The sequence below is a fragment of the Myxocyprinus asiaticus genome, chromosome 7, assembly GCF_019703515.2.
Source record: "Myxocyprinus asiaticus isolate MX2 ecotype Aquarium Trade chromosome 7, UBuf_Myxa_2, whole genome shotgun sequence".
Lineage (NCBI taxonomy): Eukaryota > Metazoa > Chordata > Actinopteri > Cypriniformes > Catostomidae > Myxocyprinus > Myxocyprinus asiaticus.
The window spans coordinates 50,175,118-50,200,709 of NC_059350.1; the positions used below are offsets into that span (position 1 = coordinate 50,175,118).

At 35.8% G+C, this 25,592-nt stretch overlaps 1 protein-coding gene across 2 annotated transcripts in view; it reads right to left on the reverse strand.

The window, feature by feature from the left end:
- pard3ba (par-3 family cell polarity regulator beta a) overlaps window positions 1-25,592 on the reverse strand; it is a 230,645-nt gene that overhangs the window by 33,012 nt on the left and 172,041 nt on the right. The window contains exons 19-21 of one of the 2 annotated variants that reach the window (XM_051702157.1): window positions 9,375-9,416; window positions 8,969-9,076; window positions 8,147-8,410 (exon numbers count right to left, since the gene is read on the reverse strand). In XM_051702157.1, coding sequence (XP_051558117.1) covers window positions 8,147-8,410; window positions 8,969-9,076; window positions 9,375-9,416 — 414 coding nt within the window. The remainder of the gene's footprint in view (window positions 1-8,146; window positions 8,411-8,968; window positions 9,077-9,374; window positions 9,417-25,592) is intronic. The other variant, XM_051702158.1, reaches the window with a different exon arrangement.

Genomic DNA, 25,592 nt, shown 5'->3' on the forward strand with positions numbered 1-25,592 from the left:
ATCCAACAGTAAAACAATACACCACATATATATGTGGCAATCGTTCAAGTACAAATGAGAAAGCGTCTGAAGACTGGCTGTCATCGCCAGTTCATTTGGTGTATTATGATAGTGGGTATAACGCCAGCCCGAGAAAGGCAGAACACATTAGCTTTCCGTGTTGGAGACAGAGAAAAAGGCAAACAGAGCAATCTAAGACCATCATTACAGACTGGCTGTGTTATATAGTTTCTGAGTAAAGCTAATTGGTGCTTGTGTTGAGCAACAGAAAGCAGCACTGACTTTAGTCATGAATGGGAGAGATTTTTTTTTGCCCCCTTGTCCATCTTAAGGCCTTTCACTATAAAACAGGCACAACAAAATGTTAAAATGCAACAAAGCATTTCTATGAACTCCTTGGCACAGAGTACAAAATATTAAACTGTGACGATCCTTCATGTTTTATTAAGAAGCCGATTAAGGACTATTTTTAAAATTGTTCAGACATCGAAGACTTCATTCACATGTGCAACATTTTTGCAGAGAATGGCAAAAATGTTGTGCCATATTTGTAAACAGTGGAGTTTGAAAATATTTTAGATTATTTTTTTTTTATAATTTTTTTTAATTTATTTATTTATTTATTTATTTATTTATTTATTTTTTTACAGTTTTTTAGTCAAATCTAACTTGGTGTAAACATGTCTTTTAACAGTAAAATGTATTTTAATTAGGGCTGTCAATCAATTAAAACATTTAGTCAAATTAATTACATGACATGCCAATTAATCAATCTAATTATTTGTAATATTTTGCTGGGAAAGGCCCCCAAATAAAGATAATTCATCTAAATAATACATAATAATATGTAGGGCCTATAATAAGAGAGATGTACTTCAAGCTCGAAAAAGTCGGTGATTTCGCTTGCTGACGTTGCTTCTACAACCGTCTTACGGCCGTAATATTGGAAGATCTCCCCACGCACTTGCAAGGTACAAAAACCTGTATTTTTACTACGGAATATATGTGCATGTCAGGGGGCATGATTAATTGCATTAATATTAATGCACTATTTTTTAAATAATTAATCACACTAAATTATCGTGTTAAATTGACAGCCTTAATTTTAATTGTTCGGCCAAACAATGAACTCAGGCACGTGAATGTTTCAGAATATATATATATATATATATATATATATATATATATATATATTATAAAATGGATTCTGACTCCAAATTCTGATTAGATGAGCCGTGTTCGGTGGTGTTGTAAAATAGCTCAAATATGCACATTAAACACAGTAAATTCTATATTAATGAGCTAATTTGCTATGTTAATTGGCAATTCTAATTAGCCATCAGTTAGGCTAGTGAAGAATTCTTAATTCTAATTATTATTATTATTATTAGTAGTAGTAGTAGTAGTAGTAGTAGTAGTAAAAAATTAATCATCAAACAAGAATATTGATTAATGTAAGCAAATTCTGAGTCGATTTTTAAATTGTTTGGACAGGAAAAAATTCCACCAGGTATCCAACTGGGTTTTTTCCATTAGACTTGGCATGAATAGTGTGGTTGGAAATTTGTTTTTGTAAATGTTTAGTCGAATTGAACTTGGTCTAAATAGATCTTATTTGAAAAATGTAGAAAATTTACATTGGACAGTGTGAATAGTTTTGGTGGGGGAAAACACTTTTTGTTAATGTGCGACACTTTCGTGTCGTTTAATCACATGTGACTCCATGTAAACAGAGCTTTAATACAAATACATATATATAAATGTCAACGATGATGTGAAGCAGCCAAAATATGTAAAACTGTGACCACACTTCAGCCAAGTTCAATATTAATGCAAATTTTTTTTACGATGTTGCTTGGCCATCGAAAAAATCTGACAGGCTAATGAACTATACGTCACAAAAAAAAAATCTATATTCAGATCCTTGTTATTATTAATAATAATAAATTAAAATTTGATATTTTATCATACTGGGGCAGTGGTGGCTTGGCGGTTAAGGCTCTGGGTTAATGACTAGATGGTCAGGGGTTCAAGCCCCAACACCGCCACGATGCCACCGTTGGGCCCTTGAGCAAGGCCCTTGACCCCATCTGCTCCAGGGGCGCCGTATCATGGCTGACCCTGCGCTCTGACCCCAGCTTGGCTGGGATATGCGAAAACTTGGGACAGTGGTAGCTCAGCGGTTAAGGCTCTGGGTTACTGATCAGAAGGTCGGGGGTTCAAGCCCCAGCACCGCCAAGATGCCACTGTTGGGCCCTTGAGCAAGGCCCTTGACCCTATCTGCTCCAGGGGCGCTGTATCATGGCTGACCCTGCACTCTGACCCCAGCCTAGCTGGGATATGTGAAAAAAAGAAGAATTTCACTGTATATGTGCAAATGTATAATGTGATAAATAAAGAAAATTATTATAATTACTGTATAACTGTTGACGCCATTATATGAAAGCCACTAAAGGCTGCGTTAGGAACGCTACAAATAACCCTACATAAACACACACACACTGAGTTTTTGAGGGTCATACATGTTAGACTTTGTCAAACAGGTATGCCAATCTTGAATCAGTTTTAACTAACTAATGAATATGATTATGCAGACGATGGAATTAGTCCAAGATTACAATCTGACGGTGAAACTGTCAACACATGGAGCCGGAGCCCCCAAATCACCCACAAATAAATAGATATTGACATAAAGGTAATGCTAGAAACTGCAAGGTACTTCTCCACCCTTCCCTCTCTTTATTTCACCTCCATTCATTTCCATCTCTCTTTACCTCTATCTTATTCCTGCAGGACGTGTTGTATAATGAGATCTGACAACGGACTGCCATCTTTTTCGGCCAGTCGCCACCACACAAGCCTGTAATTAACAGTGACGCCCTTTCTAAACACACCTGCCACCGAGGTCTTAATGAATATGTCTACTGTTCAATTATTCAGAACTGTGCGCTGTCGTGATGGGGTTGTCAGAGATGTGTGTGGCCACAATGACTGCATTAGAAAATATTCCTGTAAATTTGTGCACGAACAAGCTCATAAAAGGTATCTACAATTGAGCTTACTGAATTTTTCCCTTTATTTCATTTGAATAATTGGTAATTAAGGCAAGGATTAAGGTACTGTAAAACGACTTATGTATTAAACTCTGGCATGCAACTCGTCCCGCACTACTTTTGTTACGGACATGAATGATACCTCAAATCAGAGAGTGGGGTACTTTAAGAATCTGACTTTCGATTTTCGGCTGGGAGATGATAAAATGAGTTGGGGGGGAAAAAAATTTCCATTGAAAAAAATGAATCCAAAGGTCAGAAATATTCCACGATCCACAATGTGAAGTTTTAATGATCTCAAACATGTATACAAGTTATATGTTTTAAGTTATTTTTAACAGTAATTCAATAACAGTAATTAAACAATTCACAATGTACTAAGAAAGGTTTAAGAGGAAAATGCCAATACTGCATTTCTGAAGTTAATTAATTAATATTATATTTTAACAGTAGGCTACATATTATCTGAACTCCTCCACGTGCGTTTTGCGATATTAACGTTAACGATTAATCGATTAATTGATCGTTTATTTCCACGATGATCGATTATGAAAATAGCTGATAATTGACATCCCTAGTTAACACGCATATTATTTACATACTTTTGAAACAGTGTGTATTTTAATATTTACGGCATGGCCCCATTCACTTTCATTGTATGTCGCTCACTATAACCCAGATTTTAGCTTTAAGGAATTTAAGGAAAATTCAATAATTATCCACAGATTATGTGGATTGAGCTTAACTTCTATTGAGTCCAATTCAGTACATATATAAATGTAGAAATAATTACACTATTAATTAAGGATTTATACCTTCCCTTTTGCATGAAATGAAATTCATTTGTTAGGTATAGTAAACCATTATCAAACTGCTTGTACATGAATGTATTCAAAAATAAATCAGTGGCAAAATAAAATAAAAACGAATAACCTACTATTTGTATATACTTTATTAATGTGTAATAATGTAAGAAAATTAATAAATAATTACTTAACACTAAACTAATGCTTTACAAATACTTTATACCATGTAGCTATTATAAATTATTACAAAATGTATTATTTTACATTATTAACAATAACTGTAGTAGCTATGGAATTTCTCTACTAAAAAGAACAGCTCAAACCAGGTGGTTTGCTGGACTTAGCTGGCCAACAGGCTGGTTTCCACTGGTCTGGATTGATGGTTTTGGGCACTTGTGAGCTGGTCAGACTGAGAGAACAACTTCGGCCATTTTAAGCTGGTCTATTCAGCAGGGTTTGCCAAAAACTATGGTTACTCCTTCCGAAGCTCAGACTTCAATTAAAAAATTGATAAATGAGTTTTAACGGTTTTTTTTGTTTGGTTTTTTTTCCTGTTTCAACTTGATTGAGAACGAACCAAACATTCAGGAAAGAAGTAAAGAAATGTCAGCTTCTTCAAAGAATGAGAGCTGGGCACAGCTAACGGCCGGTGGGCCATTAGTTCGATTAAGCCCATTCCTCAGGCGCTGGACATTGTCCAAATGTCTGGATCTCAGTCCAGTTTTCAGCCATCCTGTTTGGCTGCCACTGTCTCTGTGTCAGCATTTCTGGTGAAAAATGGCACTGCGGTGTTTAAAGTGTCCTAAACAAGGAAAGTGAGGCTCGATTTTCCATGTTTGATTAGCACTAACATTTATTAGTCACATCTATTATGCACAAAATGCCGGCAAGAACAAAGGGCTGTTAGAAGCATTCAGGCGGCACACGAGAGAGAGCGAGAAAGAGAGAGAATGGTAATTATGTACCCTACTAAAGGAGATGAGACATCAGCACTTGGAGAAAGTGAGACAGCGAGATGGGGGTGGGTGGGGTGGGGCGCATATCTGTCTGGCTGTTACTTTGTGGTTAATTGACCGTATATTTCATGCTATCTTTCTTATTTGCTCTCTAACATGGAAATCAAGACTCACACAGTTTTCGAATCATAGTCTACTTCAGACGAAACATTTCAAACACTATCTTCTTTGATAGAACCCTACATAACCTATCCATGCTATCGCATTAGTTTACTTGAGTAAAGTCCCTTATGTCTTATGTCAACTAGTTTTTAAATGGAACTGGTTCTGATTAACAACCAGTTCTCAACTTTAAACCAGTAAAGCCACAGCCACAGACATTTTCTATTTACTAACGTCATCTATTTTTGAAGTATGCAGTACTAGTGAGCGTTTTTGATGATCTTACACTGATTATGCTTAATAAGCTGACAACCTGTAAGGTCATAAATGGCTTAAGAATAAACATACGTAGATTTTTTCCACGTTGCATGTAAACACCTTTACCGGCATTCTTAAAAACGTATCCAACATGCGGAAGCTTTGTGCGCGTGCCTGTTTATGTTTTGACGTCAAAAGTAGAGAATAAACTGATTATTTCAAGTTTCATGAAAACGTGGCCAAATTAATTTATTGTAATTTATCAGTAGTAAGACTAACTGTACTGTGTTGTCGTGTAATAAGCTGGATAATGAGCAATCTGACGGTCATCATTTACAAAACGAACACAAACAGAACTCAATATTTCATGTCCATTTATTTATTTATTTGGCAAGTAGTCTTGTAACAAGCTGGATAATGAGCAGTCAGATGGTCATTTTCGCAAAATAAACACCAACAGAACTCTGATGCAAACCGGAGGTGGACTTTAGCTGTTCAGCGATTTCTTTCTTCTCACACAATAACAATTTCAAGGCAAATCAATATCTCATGTCCATTTGTTAATTTGTTTGGTTAGTAGCTGTGTAATAAGCCAGATAATGTACAGTCAGCTGGTTGATATTGCAAAATAAACCCCGGTTAAATAATATGGAAAAGTAATGCATGTTACATATTTGTGTTACTTTTTACATTTAACAAATAATACATTACTTAACACTAGACAAATCTTAAGCAGTGTTTAAATCCTGAAAACTATAATGACCGTCAGACTGCTCATTATCCAGCTTATTACAAGACTACTTGCTTTTTCTTATTTTCTACATGCTATTTTTATCAGGGAGGTAGATTACACTAGGTAGGTCATTAAAACTCTTCATCTATATATTACTTATATAATATTTTGTCAATGTCCTTTTTAGCTCGTGGGAACATTTACCTTTCTGTGTGTCCATGTCCGGTGACATACACAATCCCCTCAGCATATGATGGTAACCTCACGCCTCTTTCTCTTTGCTTTCCTTTTTCGCGACATTGGCCATGACTTACATTTGCTTTAGCTGGGTCCCATAAACTGGAATATGTGATCATCCTCCATAGTGCACTCGCGGCAACGTTCACCTCTCACGCTGTTGTCAACTGATGTATTTGTTTCATACATTCTAATCCTGATTTTGCAGCACCACAGTGGAAAAAGAAACCGCAAGCGTGCCAACTGGCCCGGATTGGCATGGAACAGTATGGTTTTGCAACGAGAACCATTCGTTCTGATGGTGGAAAAACGTCTTATGATTCTTGTTTTGAAGAAATTTTGGCTACCATGGTATATGTTTGTGCAGAAAATGATTTTACAGGAGAAAATGTAAGGCATGTAGTCTTGAAATGTGTGTTGTTGCGTTCAAGCGAGAGTGAGTCTGTGTGTATGTGTGTGATAGGATTACAGCTCTTCAGAGCTCTGTGGATAATCTTGTGCGAATCGATGATAGAACGAGAGCAAGAATGAACGCGGTCCCCGCGGACACCGCAACACTCACGCATAATTACCGCCAGACAACAAATCAATCGGCTTGGTCGCTGAGACCACTCAACCCAGACTAAAAACTCACCAGTGACATGTACATTCCATCTGTATATACAGACTGTACAGCTACACAGTAAATCACAAGTGATTCCACAGACCAGCCTGTCAATATTTCAGCCTGACTGAACTAAAAGGCCATAGCGTTCGTTACTGACTAGTCTGGATTTTTGTAACGTGTTGAATATACAATGCAAAAGCATGCTGTAAAGTTTTTGCCATTTAATAATAGGTACAAGTACTTTATCTTCCATTGGTTTATTTATCAAGTGGAAATTATTATTATGGGGAGTTTGTGAACAGCAAATACCATAATGGTCTTTAGTCAGAGTGGACACTGCATTTTATTTAACATGAACAAAAATAAGTCTATGAGGAACAAAAGTACAGTCTGTTCAATATGTTGTACTGTTGGATACCTGGGTGTCAATCACTCAAAAACAATGAAAATATGCAGTTTCATCAATGTCCAGTGGACAAAAAAACGTAAAAACTGTGAAAAATTAGACGTGACCAAGGTCATTTAAACAATATGAAACATTTAGCACACTGTACTTTTGTTCTGCACAATGTTATTAAAGTATATTTTATCCCCATCATCATTGAATCCTTGTTTTATGTTTTTAGTTTACGGTGTTATTGTGTGCATTGCATAGACAAACTATTTTAGTATTACGGCTCACTTGCATCATCAACTGAGGCAGTACAATACAAACATTAAAAGTAGATAAAACACTTGGAAAATCATATTAAAACATACTGGTAGTGGTTGAGGTGATTGAGTCTCCTGTTCACTATGTAAAAGCACTTTAAGTGTAGTGTTAGAAAAGCGCTATAAGTGTAAAATTCATTCATTCAAAATATGTGTTTTTTTTTATCTTCACCAAAGCAAATAATACTTTACAAAAAATGTTTAATTGTAAAACATAATATCAACATGAAAACAGCATGTAATAGTAATAGCTCTGAATATCTTCCAGTCATGTTTACACACAGGCGACGTCCAGGTAAACTAAAATTATGAGATCCATCCACCAGAAGAGCAGTGCCGAAACACGACTGACGTAAAGTGTTCTTAGAAATTGCTTGCAATTTTAGGTTACAACCACAGATGTCGCTAGAGAGCACAAAGTTACGTAGTGCAGCTCAAAAGAACATGAAGCCTGTTTTTTTGCCGTTGATTCTTTCCTTTGTGAAATTATTTTCATTACAATTAAGCACACACCCCCAATTTTACCTGGTCATGTTTTGTGAAATTCATGAAAAACAAATATTACTTTTAACTTTGAATGTCAGTTATCATTTATTATCAGTACTTTTCATAAGGCTCCTCACCTGTCAGTCTTTGAAGGGGCGGGTCTTTGCTTGTTCACTTTTGCGTATAGCCCCTCTAGTGCATTCTCATTGGGCAACTCTCTGTTTGGGGCGGGGAAGGCAGGCTGAGAGTAGTTATGGGTAGGAGTTCCAGGTGGGTAAGGGGAGTGACCAGAGGAAGGGGGTTCTCTAAAATTGTTGATGCGAGCGTAGTTGGGATCCAGGTCATCATCTTCAACATCTGGGAAGTTTGCGCGTTCATGAGCGGGGCTGTTCCTTTCACTCCTATGTGTTAGAAATACACAGTGAAATTAAAAACATGTCTTTCAGGATATTCTTTGATACAGAAATTTTGACCTCTGATAATTTCTTCATTCAGTGTACTATAATGAATTTACAATACTTGTCTAGTCATTCGTGATTATTCAGTAAAGCTTTTTATAAATACTTCAAAGAGACAGCAGTACCAAATTGTACATAACTACAAAAAAATAAAAAAAAAATAAAATAAAAATAAATACATAAACTTAATTGAATTTAATTAATTTCCATGACTTTTCCAGGCATGCGAATCACAATTTCACCCAATTAGCTGATATTGCCAGGTTTCCCATGACCTATACTTGATTAACTGGGCTTTCTGTACAGAATCAAAATGGCAAAAACAACAAAAGACTAATGAACTAAAGGTGGCAAACCCAGTCCTATTTTGTCAACCACTTGGTTTCAGAAGCGGTGTGATGGTAGCTCCGCCCACTGCAAAATCTCATTGGACTAAAAACCTGCAACTCATAACCATACATTAAACATCAATTATCTTCTGATTGTTAAACGTAAACATACATTGACAGAAACAGTTCAGGTTCACTCTTGTCCACCTCCTCTTCGCTCAAAGCTCCCAGTTGTTTCACCTTGGCTTTGGCCTTTTCCTCTTTGTTTTTTCTCCCAAACCTGGATGAGGGTATGAAGAAAGCGAGTAGAGAAAGAAAGCACAAAGACAAATGGAGAGAAAAAGGATGTTATTTTTTTATTTTTTATTTTTCGGGATTGTTGATTCAACAAACTCCCTGGACTTCAACAGTACCAAAGCAGAATTTGCTCTTAAAGTTCTAATGATTGGTTCCCCTTGTAGCAGCCTGCAAACACACACACACACACACACACGCCTGTAAAACCAAGCAATATCAGTTTCCAATGCCCTGGGGTGATTTTCCAGCCCATCTCCACGCCAAACCCTTCAGAAACTCACATATTCCTCTGCACTGATCTGAGGTCAGACTGGGGCTCCAAGCTGACAGACACATAAAGACAGAACAGGAGATTGTTATATAACAAATAAAGCTAATAATGAGAGACAGAGAGTGGGTGAAATGATAACTAACTAACTGGGCAACCAAAAAGAAAATCAAAGCATCTTCGTGAATAGCTGCTTAGCAATGTTGAGGGGTAATGCATTACAAGTAATCAGATTACTTCCATGTATACAGCAAAAAAAGTGTTTTCGTGTTCTCATTTTACAGTAAAAATACGTAAACCTTTTTAAATCAAAATAAATTTACTTGAAGCAAAATCGTGTAAGATATAATGACTTGATTTCAGAGACTCTTTCCAGAATTAAGATTTAACCCAATTGGCAAATTGTTTATTCTTGTTATGAGCATCAACCTCGCTAAATTTAGGTAGATATATGCTTAAAACGAGAGAGAGAGAGAAAAGACAATTTGCCAATGAGGTGAGACAAAAAATACTTAATTTAGGATGTTAATTTTAATGAAAAACAAGACAAAAAATACTGCTTAAGAAATCTGTACAGTATAAAGAAATGTTACTTGTTAATTTTACACCATAACAAAGCTACTTTTTCAAATAAGTAACATGCATTAATTTTCTATTTATTTTTTAATTGGAAATATCTCTATTATTCTCAGTGTTGTTAGAAATAGGGATATTTTTAAGTTGAACAAGCATTGTAAGAGTTGAGATCTTTGTTGGCTTTTCTTAGAAAATATTGATATACGTGATTATTTGGAATTCATTTGATTTATTAATCAGCTTGTCATTTAATTATTTTCATTCTGTTTTCAATTAAAATGCATGAGATATTAAGACTTCTTTTGAAGTTTTTTCCCCCCAATGGCAAATTGCTTTAAATTGTTTGATGCATAAGCCTCACAAAATTTTGTTAGACATATGCTTAAAAAAAATTAAAAAAAATTATTCATTACTTTTACATTTATTCCATATACAGTGGCAAGAAATTGTATGTGAGCCCTTTGGAATTAGCTGATTTTCTTCTGCTTTAATTGGCCATAAAATGTGATCTCATCTTCATCAGTCACAAGTAAAGACAAAATAAAATGCGCATAAGCTAACAAAAAAAAAAAAAAAAAAAAAATATATATATATATATATATATATATACATGTATATATACACACACACACATACATACACTGTATATATATATATATATATATATATATATATATATATATAATATTATCGTTCATATCTGTATTGAAAACAACCCATTAAATATTCACAGTGCTGTGGAAAACGTAAGTGAACCCCAAGGCTAATGACGTCAACAAAAACTAATTACAATCAGGAGTTGGCAAACCTGGCATCCAATTAATGAAACGAGATTGGAGGTGTGGGTTAGAGCTACTTTTACTTATTAAAAGCACTCAAACATTTTGAGTTTGATATTCACAAGAAGCATCTGCTGACGTGGACCATGCCTAGCAAAAAAAGAGATTTCAGAAGACCTACAATCAAGAATTATTGCTTTGCATAAAGCTGGAAAAAGTTACCAATTTATCTTGAAGAGCTTGGATATTCATCTGTCCACATTTAGATAAACTGTCTATAAATGGAGATGATTTAGTACTGTGGATACTCTTTCTAGAAGTGGCCATCCAGCTAAGATGACTCAAAGGGCACACCACAGAATGATTAATGAGGTAAAAAAGAGCCCAAGAGTGACAGCTAAAGATTTGAAGGAATCATTGGAACTAGCTAACATCTCTGTTTATGAGTTTACTACATGGAAAACTGCAAACAGGCATGGTGTCCATGGCAGGACACCACGAAAGCAGCAGCTCATTTCCAACATTAACATTGCTGCTCGTCTGAAATTTGCCAAAGACCACCTTGACACTCCAAAACATTACTGGGCAAATTTTTTTGGACTGATGAAACTAAGGTTGAATTGTTTGGGAAGAACACGCAGCAATATGGCGTAAAAAAGGCACCACATACCAACATAAAAACATCATCCCAGCAGAGCAGTATGGTAGAGAAAGCATCATGTTTAGGGTTGATTTGGGGCCTGGACCGCTTGCCATCATCGAGGGAAAAATGAATTCCCAAGTTTATCAAGATATCCTACAGGATAATGCCAGGGTAGCTGTGTGCCAGCTGAAGCTCAGCAGAAGTTGGGTGATGCAGCAGGACAATGACCCTAAACATCAAAGTAAATCCACTACAGAATGACTTCAAAAAAAGAAAATTCACCTTTTGGGGTGGCCCAGTCAGAGTCCAGACATTAACCCAATAGAGATGATGTGGAATGACCTCAAGAGAGCCGTTCGCACCAGATATCCTAAGAATATGGCTGAGCTGAAACGGTTCTGTAAGGAAGAATGGTCCAAAATTCCTTCTATACATTGTGCAGGTCTAATCCACAGCTCCCGAAAATGCTTGGTTGAGGATCGACCAGTTAATAAATCCAAGGATTCACATTTTCCACAGCAGTGTAAAGGTTTAATGGGATGTGTTCAATAAAAAGATGAAAGATTATAATTGTTTGTGTGTTGTTAGCTTAAGCACATTGTGTTTGTCTATACTTGTGTCTTTGATGAAGATGAAATCACATTTTATAACCAATTATTTCAGAAAACCAGCCAATTCCAAAGGGTTCACTTACTTTTTCTTGCCACTGTACTAACAAATACAATTGAAAACATCCCTACATTTTCTCAGGTTGGAAGAAATAGGGATACATTTCAGCTGAACAAGCATTGCGGAGTTGATTTTTTCATCTTTATTTGCGTGCTTTTCTCAGCAAATATCGATTCATGCAATTATTTGCGATTAATTCGATCAATTAATCACAGTATCATGTAATTCATTGACAGTCCTAATTGTTAGAACACTATAATTAAACATTATTACCCTTAATACATATTCTACATACAGTAAAAATCCAACCATCCAAATAATACACACAACAACCAGAGTGATAATTATGCGGATCCTCAAGCTTATTTATTTTGCTTATGGATCTGATAAACATACATTTGCATAACAATGACTACTGCTCAGCGACTATTTACAGTTGAAAATTCAATTACATTTCTGTAAACACATTCTCTAAAAAACCAGACAAGTCAAGAATAATCAAAAACAGTCATTTCCTAAGGTTCCCAAATTTCTTTTTAATTTGACAGATACTGCTTGAGGCCTCAGTTTGCTGACATAAAGTACAGCCGTGGCTACATGATGCAAACACTGGCCCGCGAGCCATTCATGGGTCCAGCATCTCTTGGCCGTGTCTTCTGTGTGTTATGCCTCAATAGTACTGTATTTCCCAGCTCCACACATGCACTAATGACTGTATTTATCTCATTAGGCTGCAGCGATCTAATACCGGCAGCTGGCATGCTAGCTCTGCCTTGTCCTTAAGCACTCTCATTAAAACCAGAGGGAGTCGTGGCCGGAATATCAATGTGCCACAGTCCTGCTCAATCCATGTTTGCGCAATGGCGGTCATTACTCTCACATGTATATCACACACTAGAGTTCAAACAATTCCACTCCTTTATTGGCAAATGTAAATTTTCATTGTGTCTTAGCATAATAGAGTATGGAGTGCCATGACCCTTTCGAGAATCTACCATGATAACATATAGATAATTGATTTTAGGCGTAAACGGTTTACGCGATATAGCCCCCCCCCCCCACTTTTGGATCCGATGGTGGGTCAGCAGAGTTGAAGAGGTTAAAGCAGCGGTCACACTTTGAGCATGAAAAATTATTTAAAACACCGCAACAGTATAATGTCATGCTCTAAAGCTTCTGGTTCTCAAATAACATATTATTAAAATGTTAGAATTGTATTCTAACTTTAAGAATTGTAAAAAATGTATTCTTTTGTATTGAGCCAAGGGGTGTGACGTTTTAATCTTCTAATGGTCACACGTCTTTTCGCAAAATGAATTCGCAAGTCAGAATTCACCAAAGTTGACTTTAGTTAGCAGCGGAATGTTTCTTCGCATGAGCTCGCATTTCCGGTCTTCCACGTTCAAATGCATTTGAATTAGAGTGAATGGAGTGCAAGTGAAGCATGACCATTACCATGGATTACTTATTGTAACAATAATTGTAGTAACATTCAATACATTTTTAATTTTTAACACATTACACAACATTGCATTTTTGACAATTAGATGACGCAATTAATGTTTTATACACCTACAATTAAAGAAATACTGTAACCAAAACATCAATTTCAGTTTACAAAAACAAGTACAGTAGCATTTTATTTGTAAATAAGTATTCATTTTTCACAACCAAAATGTTTTGTAAATGCTGTGAAAATAGCAGGTAGTTTTTAATAAGTAATACCTTAATACTACTTAATACTAGGTTTTTACTACAAAAACTCAACCAGACCAAATCGCCATGTTTGTGAAATGTGTTTAGGTTTTATAATGATGTAATCCGTACATTTAAACAAAGCATTTACAAAAAAAATTAACATATCTTTTTTATAGTACGTATACATATTTTTATGACCAAAATTTAAAGAGCACCTATTATGGTTTTTCAAATATTACCTTTCATGTAGTGTGCTATATAGCTGTTTGTGAATGTAAAAAAGTCTGCAAAGTTTCAAAAATCAAAGTGCACGACAAATGGAGTTATAGACTCCCAAAAGAAAGAACCGATTCTGAACACCTGAAACAAGTCGTTAGTAATTCCAGACTTACTTCCTGTACTAACCTACGTAATTTGGTAACAAAAAACCTGCCTCTGGTCTTCATTGGCTGCTCGCGAACAGCTTTGATCCGCCCTCAAACACTACACTAAGTGGTAGACCAATCACAACAGACTGGGACATCTGACCAATCAGAGCAGAGTAGGCTCTCTGAAAGGAGGAGTTTAGAATGAATCCTTTAGAACGGATCATTGAACGAGTCGTTTTTGACACTGGGAAAAAAAGGTAATGCTGCAATTTCCATTATGAGCAAATTAAAGTGTTTTTTGACCTTGGATGCATGTAAATCGATTGTATGAGACCTTTAAAACTAAATTAGGCACATTTAAAAACCATAATAGGTGCTCTTTAACCAAACGTTTGTGGAACGTTTTGTTTAATTTGTTTTAAACGTTAAAAAAACAAAGTGGGAACACTTTACAATAAGGTTGTATTCGTTAACATTGGGTAATGCAATAGTAACATGAAATAACAATGAACTATACTTTTACAGCATTTTTGATTATTTTGGTTATCAGCTAAGCTATAAACTAAAAGGCACTGGTTTGCCCAACGTTGGTTTGCAAATCAGCCTGTATGCCTTTAAAACACATTGATCACTCTATCTGCCTGAAGCCTTAAGCATTCAGGTGGATTCAGTTGTGAATGGAAGCTGATTACGCTTCTTAAAGTGGTTAGCATAAGGTAGAGGTAAGTAGCCCTAGGTAGCATGCTAACGGTTTAATACAGTCCAAATTGGGTTTGCAAATGAATTAGCATTACTTTTGTTGTTAACCTAAGATTAAGATGGTCTATGTAGCTCTTGGGAGACTTAACATTCAGATGGCGGAAATTACAGGCTAACGTTAAGAGAAAATGGTGTGAAATGAGACAGAACGTCACAAATGTTGAATAGAATTGTGTGCATGTGGTGTAATTACAAATCCGGAAACCAATTATGTGGTAACATAACCTACAATATTGAAGAAGACTTCGAAAAGAGCTATTTCTCTTGCTCTGTGCTGGCAGTTTGGGGTTTATCGATTGACTCAAGTTTACTGAGTGTTGCAATTTATCAGTCTAAACTGGAACGCTCGTATTTTAGCAGCCAAACCCTAGATTTTCACACAAACAGACAGGCAGCTAGATCAATGGGAACTGGGGGCATAGTGCTAAGCTGATCATTATGTTTGCATACATTAACACCTGCTACATCTGTCTGGTTTTTCAGGATCTTCTTAATTAGGTAAACCTGTCACGAGCAAATCTACCTCTCTTTTAATATCTCTCTCTTTGTCTCCCATTCTTGTCTGATAAATATTTTCACCAATTGCAAGTTCTGTGGCAGCTAATGATACTGTGATGGTAATAGATGGTACCACCATGGAACTTTGAAACATACCATGGGACATGTGTTCATCTATCACAATAAATGGTAATACCATGTTACTATTTGGTACTTTTTTGACTTATTGTAAAATGCACAAAGGGCCTTCTGCTATTTATGTTCATCATATTTTTGCCAATGCATCATTTCTCAATATGAAAACTTTGTCTCACAATGAAAGTTTAGTCTCAATTTTAACTCAATTTTTAGTATCAAGAAGGTAAAAAGAGGATTTGGGAACATTCTTGTGTAAATCACAAATTTTAAATTCACATTATGTTATCTTATGATTTTGAGTGGCATGTGACCAACGTACAGACAGCATATTCCATAAAACGCACATCAATCAATTCAGCTGAGGTTTCGCCGTTGGAATGACAGTTTTTGATTGTCATTTTGACAGCACACATCTGTCACTTACAGCTCAGTCTCTGTATATAACATTCAAATAGATGATGTTTGCGGACCTCTCATCACATGATATCTGTCCAAGCAAATTCATTTCCGTCCATGCTAAAAAAAATAAAATAAAAAAAGGGCATTTTGCTGCAAAATTGTAGCTCTTAAGAAGCTATTTGTGAAATACCAGAGGGCTACTGATCAAAAATAACAGCTATAAAAATGTACACAAAATATCAAGACACATTTAAGGCCAGACCACATTTGAAAACCGCCAATCATATGTAGGAAAATTGCCTATGCAGTTTAAATCTTAAAGGTGATGTGTGCTGTATTTTTAAATGTTAAAATGACTTCTCCTATTCCACCTTTATATGCAAAACTAACTTAAGTAAACATTTGTAGGTTGATTCCAATGAAAAGTTAAACAACGTGGCTCAACTTCAACAGCTTAACCAATGGCATGATTTTAGGGCGGTGCTATCTGTTTAGTCGACCAATGGTTATAATGTTTGAAAACATTACTTAAGCAATTCTATTCCAATTCCTTTATTAGTCACCGCATCGTGGCGCTATGCATTAACAAAGTTTACAAACTCTGCTCAACGTGGTCGTATCACCAACGGTCGCTGTCGGACATGTCACCTAAAATTGACATCAAATCAGAAAACTTGATGCTTCAGTTGCATGGGCTAATTTAATGATACGTTTGTGTCAATAAGTGCGTTTATATTAGAGGTACACCGATATATCGGTTTTACCAATTAATCGGTGCCGATAGTTGCTTTTTTGACCGATAGTTGACGATAGTTTTTTCATCATTGTGTCATTTTAAACGAGTCCCCAGTGTGTTTCAGGCTTGTTTATACTTAAAAGTCCTGCGTTATGCATCGAATCTTCATTTTTTCTGGTTATTCTGATTTTGGTAGAACAAAAAAAAAAACTGCATCTGGGATTTTATTCATTTTGGACTCTTTGTCTTTGCCCACCATATTTAAGAAAGAATTATATATATTTTTTAATTATATATATCAATTTTAAAAACTATCAGCCAAATAATCGGTTATCAGCCTTTCCCACCACCTTAGTTATCGGTATTTAACTTCTTAAAATACGCTGACTGCGAATAAAAATCTGTTTATTTGAAAAATCAGACAATGCATGAAAACAGCATTTTAATGAGATTTGAAATCATTGGATTATTCTCTGCTTTTGACGTCAAAATGTAAGCACTAAAGCGCACAACTCTTGCACACATTGAATTAGCAGGTTAGAGGTAGGAACGTCGGTAAAGGTGTTTACATACAAAGCAAAATCAGGGTCATGGGCAAAAATCGACCTGTCATTCAGTGTTTGCTTAAACCGTTTATGACCTTACCTTTCTTATACCTCGATAAGCAGTTTAAAGATCCTACATAATCAATGTAGGATCATGATCACTTTTAAAGCTTGAAAGTAAAATCAACTGCATTGAAAATTGGGACTGGGGCATTCTTCACAATTTTTTCTTTTTGTGTTCTACAGAAGAAAGTGGAACAACATGAGGGTGAATAAATAATCACAGAATTTTCTTTTTTGGGCCAATGATAACGATTAATTAATGGTTATAAAACATGCTCCAACAATTCACCAATGAAAAAGAGACAAAAAGCGAGAAATCTTACCGCTACCGCTCACGTTGTTCTCTTGTCCTCAAGTTATTCAAAAGACATTCAACAAGAGAAGATGAGCGCAGTGTATTTTTTTATATGCAGCACTTGCTAATATTAAAGAAGCGTGAAAGTAAAGGTTAATGTGATTTGACCGCTTCTAGGCCAGGCGTGCCTCTGATGGGAAAGAGGCTGTTAACCTTTACCGTCAAAGCAGCATTCCCAGTGCCCAGGCTGCTCGAGAGAAGTCCATCAATCACACAGCTGTCTCATAACGCCGCTCACTATCAACACTAGGAGCATGTGTCATGGGATATTGAGGGTGGTTTTTACACTAAACCTTGACAGACTAAGTACAACAGTGCAAGCTTATACTGACACTCTCACTGTCTTTCTTATACACAAGTGCATGGACAAATGGGTGTTTCTTCAACCTCTGGCACTTGTATGTCCGAGGGATTAATCTTTATTAAAACAGAGTTTTAAACTTTTTTCTTTTTAGTATATCAAGGTCTCACTGAAACTGACTTGAAAACTTTTTTCCAGGCTTTCATTATTTGTTTTTGGTACTTTTCAAATGCATTTTATGAATAGATTTTATTGTTTAGCCTTGTCCCAGACCCAGACTTTCAATATTAAACTATAAAAATCCATTACAAAAACCAGATTATTACGTTTAAAACTATGATACTCTAAGCAAAGAGTGAAATCAACAATTTAAATATTTACTGTGTGAAAAAAACATTCTAGAAATTTTTCAAAAAATTTTAAACTTTAAAAATAATTTTTTCAAAAGTTAGTGTACTTGTTAACTAAGTCGGCAAAATGTCAGTGAAGAGCATGCTTGTAATTAAATCTAAGATAAGTGCTGTTTGAAGTAAACAAAGTAAAATCTAGTTAAATAGCACATTTATTTTAATTGGACATTTCCAATCAAGCTGCAATTTTGCCAAATTGTGCAAAAAATGTGAAAATAATATTTAATTGTGTGCGTTTAGGATACATAAAAGGCTTGCTATGAAATAAACCTTAACATGACAAAGGAGTCGGCCATTTTAGTTTTAAAAAAACATTAAAAATGTCATTTCAATCACCGTGACAGAATTCTGTGGTGGGTATTTTCATGACTTAAAAAAAAAAAAAGACAAATCTCCTCTGGTGCTTGTACATACACTATTGAATAATGTTAGACAAATGAAAAAAAATAAAAATAATAATAATAATAGTAAGTTGAGTCTGTCACGATTATGAAATTTGACTGATGATTGCCAAAAAATAATAGCAATTATGATTATTAATCGTCTGTTCTAGGGCTTTTATTAATAATTGTCCTATAAAATGCCATACTTAAGGTGTATGTGTGCTTCATACACCTTACGTCATATATTTATATTTAACTAGGATCATATAATAGGGATATAGTAAAATTTCCTTTAAGGCTTTAAAAACTTGAATGAATGACAAATAATTAAAAAAAATACTTTATCAACAAATAAAGATGATATTTATAAACAAATATCAAAATATTTCCAAATACTTAAAGGTGCTGTAAGCGATTTCAGCCGTTCTTCTTCCACGAGATTGAACTGAATTAGCCACGCTCCCCTTTCCAAAACCCTGCACGCTAAAGATACCAAATGAGCTTTATTGAGGCCGGCATCGTGCAGAAACGGTTGTTAAAATAGAGCCTTCAACTGACGACTATTATGAACCACATGACATAAAAATGGCAGTAAACCTCAATAATTCGCTGAAACTACAATACAAAAAAATTGACAGGTCGAAAGCGTCAGATACCGCGGCCCTTGGACACCTTTTTGTTTGCTGTTTACAGAGACTAGAGCTGTCACAGAGACTGGTGAGATATCTCAGGACACCTATTTCAGTAATATCTTTCAGGGAGTAGGAACATTTTTTGCATACCTTTAAAATCTCTTTTTGTTCAACATTAGTCTTGGTCCATTTTACATTTACACTGCTGCTTTTGGAACCCAATCTGAATAACTATTTATATTATATATTACATCATATCATATCATATCATATTACATTACATCACATCACATTATATTATATCATTTATATTATTTTTTTATTATATTAAAATATGCCTTAGTCAAATATATCTGTCCTAAATTCTTCACTTTCACACATTTTTTTAAGGCTTTCCAATTAAACCCACGAGTCCTTATTTTGCATGATGGAAGACCTTTGAGATTCTGTGTCTCTTCATTCTATCATCTCTGCAGAAATACTGTAGAGTAAGCGGGTATCTTCTCCTCTGTGTCAACTGTGTGTCATTAATACTGCGTGTATGAACCCCAATGACCAAGAACGTTTGCCGTTACATGAACATTAAATGAAAGTGAAACCAGAGCGTTTTGCGCTCACTATCAAAATCCTCGTTTATAATTTCGCAGGAGTTTGGGGCGAACCTCAACAGAGGGCAAGTGCACCGGAGCACTTCATAAGCGGTTAATCTCTTCTGAGTGTGGCCCGCGGTGCGGCATAGTGAGACAGTCAAAGTTCAACTGAATAAGATACACAAACGCGCCGTTAATGGGATTTATTTATTCGCTTCTAATTCCCTTATTTGGACAGTAGAATGCTGAATTTAAGACATTAAGACTTTAAGGAGCCGCAGGAACCCTGTAACAAGAAACAGCTATGCACGATACTCAGAGAAGAAAAAAAAACGTGAAAAGCATTGCAGTGGTCAAAGACATCCACCAAGCACATGTTTACATAGGAAACCAATTGAAAAACCAAAAACATGTTTGGTGTGAACACCCACCAAAGATTAGCACCTTTCATAGACAATTTAGCTTACGCATTTATGCTAAAGTTACTGTCACTTGTATCGCGTTCAGAAAAGTTTGAGACTTGCAAACGTGTCTAGAGATTCTAGACTAGTGCAGTTTAAAGATGCCAGTAAACCTACATATGAACCCTCACAAAAAACAAGGAGAGAAGGGCCTGCCACAAGCGATTAAGTCTGCAATGGCTCATTAATATTCATAAGCCTGTTTGGCTTCTCCATTATTATGAATATGTGTTTTTAGTCCATAGCGCCTGACTGACAGAACACATCAGCATAAATGAGGAAATCACTGCAGAATAAGGTTCAATTTTAGAAACAGATTTCAGTAATTAGACTCTCACGGGCTGCAGTGAGCGATTGTGTTAACGACTTCATACGTTTCCACTCAAACGGGAAATTAAGTGTGATGTGTCCATCTTGCACCCTGCAGTAGTGTGTTTGCAGTGCTAAATAGAGCTAGAATTCTAGATGTTGATAAAATAGATATGGAATCCATTATAAACGTCATTGTATGATTATATGAGCGCCAAATGCCATAACTGTGCATGTGAAAGCATATTGCGTTGTGTGTGGGTGCGTGTAAAGTCAGTTTCATACTAGCTACCCTTAATTGACATCCCAGAGTCTTCTGAACTGAGATCAGTCGGTTTAAATTAATTTAAATTATGTGTTGCGTATATCGAAGCCAAAATACAACGTCCACGCATGTGGACGAGGGGTCGCACGAGGTTAAAGCTGCTAAATGTGGAGTGGTGGTGGCGTAGTGGGCTAAAGCACAGAATGGGTAAGCAGAAGGTTGTCGGTTCGATCCCCACAGCCACCACCATTGTGTCCTTGAGCAAGGCACTTAACTCCAGGTTGCTCCGGGGGGGATTGTCCCTGTAATAAGTGCAATGTAAGTCGCTTTGGATAAAAGTATCTGCCAAATGCATAAATGTAAATATAAATGTAAAATGTCTATGAATTATCAGCTTTATGTATTTACAGCAACAACAAAAAAACTGGAACAAAAGGTGAACAAATCATTTTGTTGACATTAAATATTTGGAACTGTTTTGACTCTCAAAAATTTGCAAATGGGTTAACTTGGGGTTTTAAGACATTTTACTGACACATAATGTGTGTGTGGAAAGTAGTTAAGGTTAAAACTTTCAAAGGTTTCATTCTGAGTAATGTCACAAAACAACATGGCGCCGATCACAGCAGAGTTTGTCTTTGGGAAACGCCAACAAAACTACATCTGGTAAGAAACATAATTAAGTTTTTACATTGAAACCTGTTTGAATCAAAAGATTAGATTCTCTAATTTCATCCAACATGCCATTTTTACATTTTTTTTTTTTTTGCAATTTATCGCAAAATACCACACTGCTAAACACAATGTACACTACTGTGTACTTTAGCGCATTTTTTCCTTAGAAATCCTATATTTACTGTGCATTATTTCATTGAGAATCAATGGGTTCATCCAAAAGTTGAAAAATGTTGCTTTAAGAGGCTTTATATGGAGTTAGGATAAAAATAAGGGGCATTTCAAATTGTTCTGAGACCAGTGCAGACAGACAGCACACTGGAGGTTAAGTCATTCACTAAATAGGGAGCATCCTATAGCTTTCCTATGCATCTGAAATCAGATAAATTCAGTCAGGGTTCCCGTGGGTCCTTAAAAAGTCTTAATGTCTTAAATTCAGTTTTCTCAAATTTAAGGTCATAAAAAGTCTTAAATATCTTAAACAATATAACAGAAGTCTTAATTTTCATTTAAAGAGGTTAAATTTGGGGCCTGGGTAACTCAGCGAGTATTGACGCTGACTGCCACCCCTGGAGTAGCGAGTTGAAATCCAGGGTGTGCTGAGTGGCTCCAGCCAGGTCTCCAAAGCAACCAAATTGGCCCGGTGGCTAGGGAGGGTAGAGTCACATGGGGTAACCTCCTCGTGGTCATGATTAGTGGTTCTCGTTCTCAATGTAGCATGTGGTAAGTTGTGCGTGGATCGCGGAGAGTAGCATGAGCCTCCACATGCTGCGAGTCTCAGCGGTGTCATGCACAACGAGCCACGTGATAAGATGCACGGATTGACTCTCTCAGAAACGGAGGCAACTGAGACTTATCCTCCACCAACCGGATTGAGGTAACCACGCCACCACAAGGACCTACTAAATAGTGGGAATTGGGCATTCCAAATTGGGAGAAATGGGGATGAAAAAAAAAAAAAGAGGTCTTAAATTTGGGTACGGAAAGACAGGAATTGTGACATGTCCTAATGTGATTATTTAACTTCAGAAGGATATAATTTAATTCAATAAATGTGTGCACTGTGTCCTTAAAAGATGCAGCACTGTTCCAAGCACGCGGGAAGCTTGTGATACAGTTTCCAGTGGTTGCAGAGCGGTCCGCAATCAGTGAGTACCAGACATTTATGACAAGCGATCGCTGATGATTCACCGTTGATGTATAATGACAGTGTGTTACAAGTGTTTATATTGTAATACATTGTAGATTATTGTAAGAGTGCATATTTTATTTCCCTTATCCGTTTAAATGAGCAGCTGGAAGCAGTGATGTATGGACATCTCAAAATAGTAGTCCCCGGTGTATTTTGGACTTGTTTATTGTTAAAAGTCCTGCGTTATGCTTTTTTTTGGTGGTGGGGGGGGGGGGGGGTAGGGGTAGGGGGGTTATTGTTGGTATTTTGGTTGCACAATAAACTGCATCTGGGATTTAATTAAATTTGGACTCTTGAAGCCTCTCTGGCTCACCCCGTCACAAGAAAGTCTATATTAACATGTAATATAGGCTATTAATTTTAACAACCATCGTCAGATTAATCCGTTATTGCTTTTCTTTCAACATATTACCATATCAGCAATATCCAATATCAGTCAACCTCTAATTCATATGTAGTGATATAATGATAAATAAATTAATTTGTGTGTGTGTTAAAACATGTCTTAAGTATTTTAAACTGGCAGATAACCTGTTTTTAGTGTTAAGGCCTTGTTGAATGTGTGCCCCAGCCTGTTTGAATAAAAGAATCTGTGATACATTACTTATTTTGAGATTGTGTGGGGTTGTGTTCGGCTATGCAGTATTCATTTTATTTGTTCAGGTCTTAAAAAAAGGTCTTAAAAAGTCTACATTTGATTTTAAAAAACCCCGCACAACCCTGTCAGTTTCAGGCTGCAGATGATGTTTGGATCACTCAACATGTTTGGCAGACATGGGACAATGATAATCAGTACATAGATTCAGAGATATAATGTCTAATTTTATTTTAACATGGTTGGCAGTGATTGGATGATGCTGGCCATTACTTTGAATCAGAATTAATAACGCTAATGTCTGTAACGTCACAAAAACATGAATAACCAACACTCCTGTAAAAATAATAAACAATTTGATTTAAAAAAAAACAAAAACAAAAAACACTTTCTATAGCTTGGTATTATTTAAAATTTCACAACTTAGTCCCACTATCCACATATGTTGAAATACATTTTTAGGAAAACAATTTTCTCTATAAAAAAAAAAAAAAAAATTCAATAATTGATTTATTTTAAAATATATTTTATTTAATAATACATTTTGGTACGATTATTAGATGCTACTAGTTATAAAATTAAAAAGGGAAAGCTTTTAAAAGTCGAGTTTCTTTTTAACCTGCTGCACGTCTAAAAAAATGCAGTGCTCCTGAATGACATACTGAAAAAACACAGAGATGAGGCACAATGTCAAAGCCGTTTCAGGGCTCGACATTAACGCTTGTCCACTAGTCCGGGACAAGTGGATTTTTGAAGGGGCAAGTGAAAGACAATTTTACTTGCCCGACCGGACAAGCAGACTGATTAAAAACATCAATAACGAAAAAATAACCTGCTATATTTGTGATAGCCTAGGCCTGTGTCACTTATTAGAAAGTTAATATGCTTATTCTGCTGTTAAAAATAATCCAGAGCACGTAATTTTATAATTCGCTAGCGATCTAGTTACAGCTGCGCCCTGTTTGATTGACAGGCGGTGTATGTGTGTGCGCTGAACTTGCACGTGTGCTCCGAGAATGCTCGCGCTAATGTGCGCCTGAATGGTCAAATACATTTCAAAATTCCGCCAAAATGCCCGTCTTGGTGAGGTATTCGTGTAGACACAGAGTGTGATGTCTAAAGTGAATGTAAACAGCGGAGAAAAAAGTGGATTTGTATTAAAATGTCAGACTTTATAATAATCAAACAACCAACAACAAGAAAATGAGAAAACACTCACTGCTCTTGACTGGGTCACAAAACTAGCTTTAAAAGGTATTAATGTATTACAATCATACAGTGAAGACCAGTAGTAGTTTTATGTTGCATTTCATTCTGAATATTTACTTGAATACTTGATAGCCTACTGCTGTTAAAAGCTGTTAAAAAGCACTGAATTTTCTTAATTTTCTTTTTTTTTTTGTTCTATTATTTTTAATCAATTTCTAGTCATTGCTGTTTATTCTTGTTATTTTATTACTGACTGAATAAAATGAAACCATTCTTCAATAATTAACATATTAGTTAGTGTTATTATTTCTTGTGTTTTAGAAGCTAGTATTGAGAATCGTCAAATTTCACTATGGCTAAAAACACGTTAGCTTTCCTGGATCAGATGACTTCATCACAAATGATGTAGTATGTTGTCCAGCATCATCGAACACTAAACCAATCGTATTAGGATTCAGATCTCTGCAACCAGAGGTTAAAGTCATCCAAATATTGGCAGAGCGGATCGTTCATTCTAATTATATGCACTGGCGGCCAAAAGTTTGGAATAATGTACAGATTTTGCTGTTTCGAAAGGAAATTGGTACTTTAATACACCAAAGTGGCATTCAACTGATCAAAGTACTAGAAAATCACTTGCCATTAAATCAAACACTGCTGAAAGATATTTGGTTCGTTAAATGAAGCTTAACATTGTCTTTGTGTTTGTTTTTGAGTTGCCACAGTATGCAACAGACTAAGGTCAATATTAGGTAAAAAATGAAAAGCTTTCTCTAGAAACTCAGTCAATCATTGTTTTGAGGAATGAAGGCTATACGATGCTTGAAATTGCCAAAAAACTGAAGATTTCATACAAAGGTGTACACTACAGTCTTCAAAGACAAAGGACAGCTGGCTCTAACAAGGACAGAAAGAGATGTGGAAGGCCAGATGTACAACTAAACAAGAGGATAAGTACATCAGAGTCTCTAGTTTGAGAAATA